Source organism: Hoplias malabaricus, chromosome 11 (genome assembly GCF_029633855.1).
Source record: "Hoplias malabaricus isolate fHopMal1 chromosome 11, fHopMal1.hap1, whole genome shotgun sequence".
Lineage (NCBI taxonomy): Eukaryota > Metazoa > Chordata > Actinopteri > Characiformes > Erythrinidae > Hoplias > Hoplias malabaricus.
The window spans coordinates 12,208,048-12,213,744 of record NC_089810.1 but is presented as its reverse complement, the minus strand read 5'-3'; the positions used below and the strand labels follow the sequence as shown (position 1 = coordinate 12,213,744).

The 5,697-nt window shown below is 39.6% G+C and overlaps 1 protein-coding gene across 1 annotated transcript; it reads right to left on the bottom strand.

The window, feature by feature from the left end:
- Positions 1-3,908: 3,908 nt before the first annotated feature.
- Positions 3,909-5,697, bottom strand: LOC136709173 (zinc finger BED domain-containing protein 4-like). The gene is made up of 3 exons (XM_066684232.1): positions 5,166-5,697; positions 4,627-4,918; positions 3,909-4,480 (listed from the first exon to the last, which is right to left on the bottom strand). The coding sequence occupies exons 2-3, from the start codon at positions 4,841-4,843 to the stop codon at positions 4,125-4,127; spliced, it is 573 nt and encodes a 190-aa protein (XP_066540329.1). The 5' UTR covers positions 4,844-4,918; positions 5,166-5,697; the 3' UTR covers positions 3,909-4,124.

Sequence of the window (5,697 nt, the reverse complement as noted above, 5' to 3'; positions counted from 1 at the left end):
GCACCCGGAGGAAACCCACGTGGACAACACACCAACTCCTCACAGACAGTCACCCGGAGCGGGAATCGAACCCACAACCTCCAGGCCCCTGGAGCTGTGTGACTGCGACACTACCTGCTGCACCACCGTGCTGAACTTATGACTATTTAACAAAAGCTATATCAATGTGTATATTTCATATTAATACCAATGTCAGGAGTTACATGTAGTAGTTTATGGATAAAGATACTGATTCATATTCAGGGAAATGGACAAGCCTTGAATTATTATTTTATCTACAGGTCCTGTCCAGCTTTGACTAGAAATTTCACTTCTGTGTGGTATGAATGTCAAAAATATTTCTGTTTCAGCCTTTGCCACAATCATTTCCCCTAGTGACAGAAAGCCTCATAGTGTGACCTCATTTGGAAATCTGTTCCTGTCCAGCACTCTCACTTGTATCAACAGGCAGGGCATAATGCAACTAAAACTGAAGTATATATTAAGGATAAAAACATACTTCTCATTGGCACATACAGAAGGGTTACAATAAAGTATTATCAAATATTTCAGCACAAACAGGTTTCAATATATCCATTATTCATTAGTGCTATATATTTTAGTTGCTTTAATTGGTTTTTACTGAGTGATTTAAAGAATGCGAGTTGTCTCTGATAGAAAAACAGATTAAACAAAGTAAGTTCACCTTTCACTTGAAGAACACTTGAGCTTGAGTTCTCACAGTCCAGAAATGAGCACTCGTGCTATTCTGTCGTACGTATTTCTATTTTAATTAGCTATAATTAAAATGAGTGGGTTTCTCTTCCTGTGTGCTCTGAATTTCATAAACCAGTTCTAATTCTTTCAAATAATAATGCTTCATAATATTTATTCATAAAACTAATTTATTTACTGTGTTTAGGAAAGAATTTATTGTTATATTTTATGTACACTGTATGTAAATATTTGTAGATGTCACAATGATTACTAAATTCTGCTAATTTAAGATGGACCCATATGGACACACATTCAAATGCACAAGTCAATTTGTATGCTCTTCACAGAAAATCATGACACACAATACCATGCTTTGAAGCAGCTGCCAAACCATTTTAATACTCTTAATTTCAGAAGACCTGCTGGATTAGTAGCCAGAGCTGGCCTTGACTTAATTGAAGCCCTAGGCAAGATTTTGGCTGGTGCCCCCTAACCCGGGATATGCAAGGATGTGGTTCAAACCCAAATAATAATAGCACCCAGACTACATTATATATTCTGTATTTTGCTCAGCATCCGGAGCATCACACAATCAGCGCATTCTTCATTTTTCTTGCATCCGGAGGGTTCATCCAAGTGGCGCAAGCGTATTCTTTATGTCTCTAGCATGCAGAGTGTTTGCACAAGAGGCGCAAGCCTATTCTGTATTTTTCTTGCATCCGGAGTATTTGTAAAGGCAGGGCCTGTCCAGTCTTAATTTTTCTCACACCATGAGCGTTCGACAAGGCGGCACGTGCCAATTCTGCACTTTACTTAGAGCACTCGTCCAAGCGGCTCAAGCATGTTCTTTTTTCTTTCTTGCGTCCATTTGCACAAGTGTGTGACCGCGGCTTTATATGTCCCTGCCTAAGTAGCTTGCGAACCACTGTGGATACAGAATGACGCAGCTAAATGCCATAACTGAAGCAGCCATGATTTATAGCGATCGACTTGCATGGCCTTTGAGACCGACCTGTCATTTAAGGTAGAATGTTAACTAAGAAGTGAGATTACAAATATTTATTTTTATTTTATGTTCTTTGAATATACAAATATATACTAAAATGTATTTGGTTCTATTTTATTTTTTGCTACCTATGGAAAACAAGGAAAACATATGCTTGTTTAGACTACTCTGATGTGTGAGTGTCTTCAATCCAATGGCCGAGCAAAGCATGAATAACACAATGCTGAAGTAAAGCATGCTTCTTGTGTAAGGGTGCCGCCCGCGCTGTTGTCAATTGCGCCGTGTTAATCAGCGTGATTGACAACAGCTGGGGCTTACCCTTTATTAAGCCTTCAGTCTGTGTCTTCAGCGCAGAGTCTTGAGTTTGTAAAAGCCAGACCTTGCTGGTAATTGGTATTTCTTTCTTCAAAAGAAGCTCTTGCTTACTTTTGCGCTATTTAAACGTTGGGTTTAATCTCCCACGATATATATTTTCTGTTCTCCAGTTGTCTGGAGAACACTGCCTTGTTGGGATTCTATATCCTACTGTTCTCCCTTTTCCTCTTTAAATTCTGTTTTCCTCCTCTTTTGGTTCCCTGGTAGTCACAAGCACTTTTGCTTCCTGATAGCTCTTGGTGAAAATAATACCTCTCACATCATCCAACCTGGTTAAGCCCCAATACTTATTTTAGTTAATCTATTTGCTTTTGGGTTTATCACAATCAGTCAACAGCTATCTGTATCCGGATAGCTGTCCCGTTACATCTTGTATTTATAAAGGAAGAAAAGGGAAAAATGATTGTTACATGTAACAATTTTGTGCATGTGTCAAATTAACATACTGCATAGCAATGCCCCGACAGACTACAAATGAGCCACAAAATGACTGTTCAGTGAAAGGAAACGCTCCTGCTAGTACAAGTGACTGTGAGGCACCAGCATCACAAAGAACAATTATGGGTGACTGACTTTCCCCAGATCCAGCAAATGAAATATGACCCAAATACGTCTGATAACTAGGATCTGGAGTGTTAGTGGCAATTTCACGATAAACCAAAGAATGTGTATCTACTAATGCCACACTGTTATTCTGATTTATTGTAGGATTGCTAATGCAGTTTGCTTTTCTTGCTTACATTTAAGGTTGGGGCATGTGGCTATTAAATGGCCCGGCTTATGACAGTAAAAACACTCATCTGAAGCTCGACCGGATTGGACCTGCTTATTTAGATCTTATCAATTATACTTTGGACTGGCCCACTCATGTGAAGACTCTATCATCTGTGTTTTGATGCTCCCTTGCCACTCAATTTACCAAAGTGTGAATTTGCTCATGCCACCGTAACCTATCTTGGTAAGGTAGTTGATCAAGGTCATGTACGTCCTGTTGATGCACTAGTTTCAGCTATATTAATGTGTCCTTCTCCTTCTTCTAGGTGGAAACTACGCCGGTTCCTTGGTATGACTGGTTATTATAGTACTTTATGTAAAATTTTTTCAACTGTATTTGAACCACTGACTTCCTTACTCAGCCCCTCTCAATCTTTTACATGGGATTCTGGTTGTCAACATCCACTTAAAAAATGTAAATGTTCTCTGTAATACCCCTGTTTTGGCTACTGCTAATTTCTTAAAGCCATTTAAACTAGATGTGGATGCTAGTGCTGTGGGAGCTGGAGCCGTACTGCTACAGGAGGATGATTCAGGCATAGATCATCCTGTATATTACTTCTCTCCAAAGGTGTCAAAAGTATTCACATTCATTACTCAGGTAGAAGTGTAGATACTAGGGTTTAAAAAGACTTCTATAGAAGTTGAAGTATCAACTTAAGCGTTTTACTCAAGTAAAAGTGTAAAAGTACTGGTTTCAAAACTACTTAAAGTATAAAAGTTAAAGTAATGTAAGGAAAACAAATGCCAAAAGCTTAGGCCGTGCCACAGGGGCCTAAAGTGCACTATCCCACCTCCCCAAAAAATTTTGGGATGCACTAGGCTACCTGTTTCAGCTGCATATATGCCCATTGAAAATGAATGCATTTTAGTAATATCAAATCTATTAAAGGACCATAAATGCGTACTACTGAACATTAACATGCGTTTCATGGAGCAGAAAATATGATGAGTAGTTGCCTATAAGGATTGTAATGGTGCAAAAAGTCAAACTTCAGAGGCATGTTATCAATAACCTTTATTGGAATGTACATCCAAGCTTAGCTGCAGGAATGGTTGTCTATGGTTGTCTATATACAGCAGACATTCATGTCAGAATGAATGATTAATCCAAATGATTAATCAAAAAAAAAATTTTACTCAAACCTTCCTGATTGATACCGTCCTGGTATGTACTATGCTCAATTCTATAGCTAATGGCAACAATGTAAAATTTAAGTAGATTTAACAAACACTTTCTACATCAGTCATGCCCAGAACATGCAACAAAGAGTTACCAATAGGCTTTGTTCAGCTGCAAAAGCAGCTGGTTCTCAAAGTTCTTTAAGCCAGTGCATGCTCTTCTTGGACTGAAGATCAGCCCTGCAACACTAAACAGTCTTTCACAGGCTGCTGAGGCAGGGAGTGCTGTATTAAGCTTAAGTGATAGCTGGCACACAGCTGGGAAGGACTTCAGTACCTCTACTGTGTCTCCTGGGCACCCCAGGTACACATCCAACTGCTGGGTCGTTTCTAGAAGGCCAGTCTTCTTCAAGGAGGAAAAGAAGTCCTCTTCCTCAGATGATTGGGAGCCCTCACTGATGTGAGTCTCTGCCTGATGGTCCAAGTAGCTCCTGATATAGTCAAGGCCTGTGGAAAAAAAAAAACAAAAATCAAAATAATTTAGATTATATTAGAGTATTATAATTGTGTGCGTCATTAAATGTCATTTCAAACTCACTTCATTTCCATAGAAATTACACGTATTAAGGGTAAGTTGAGAAATGAGAACTTACCAAGTTTGAGGATATTTTCGTCATTTGTCCAGCAGGTCTTAAATTTGGGAACTAGAATGGCTGCGGCTATCAGCTCTGGATCTGCAAGCATCTCTCCGAAGCGTTTTTCAAGGCCTGAAAGAAGGGCAGCAATCAAAGTCTCACAGAACTTGGAGGTGACGTGAAGTTGCTGGAGCTTAGTCCTTAGTAGAGTTATGGTGGGGGCCAACCATCCCATCTGCACACTGCCTTTGCAACTGGGCTCATTATCTTTACATATTCTGTAAGAAATGCAATTTCCACTGGAGTAAGCCTACACCACAAAGAAAAGAAAAACACAACATGGAACATTTAGCCTACTTGATGTAGCACCTTAAACTGGAGGAACAAATAATTAAAAAGGAAAAATATTGTCATCTGAGACTTTCAGAAATGTTATGTTGCTACAAATCACAGGGACTGCACACATAGTGTAAACATGTGCTACAGCATTCAAAGTATAAAACTGACTAAATCTATTGTTAAACACTTCATTAACTGAAAGGCAGAAAAACACTTACGTAGGTGTATCTAGTTAACTGCAGACAGCTGCAAGGGCTCCTTCTCCTTGTTCTCTTGTTATTCTCACTATTCTTTCTACAGCTGAGAAGAGTGAATTCCACCTTGTAGCTACAGGCCTTACAAGTTGGAGTTTGCAGTGGTCTTCGATTACTTCAGATGCGGTGGTTGAACTTTTGTTCCACAGGCTAGAGCATTTGGCAAATGTAGACCTTGACACGCGCTTGTACAATGGGTTGACCTCTGCTTTTGAAGCATCAGCTGTAGACACTAAATTGAGGAGGTGGCAGGCGCAGCGATGGTGCTTGGGTAGCTGGTATTCCAAGTAGTCATCTTCATCCAACAGGGCTCCAGCATCAACAAATTCAACACCCTCAACGCTTTCCTCTTGTTCATCATAATCATCATTTTGGACACCATCATCCTCTTCTCCATAACCCTCTCCTACAGATTCAGGATTGTTGTTCTCATCAGTCTGCCCATAAACTCTAAAGGCTTTTAGGAAGTTTGATCCATTGTCAGTTGTAGTGCAAA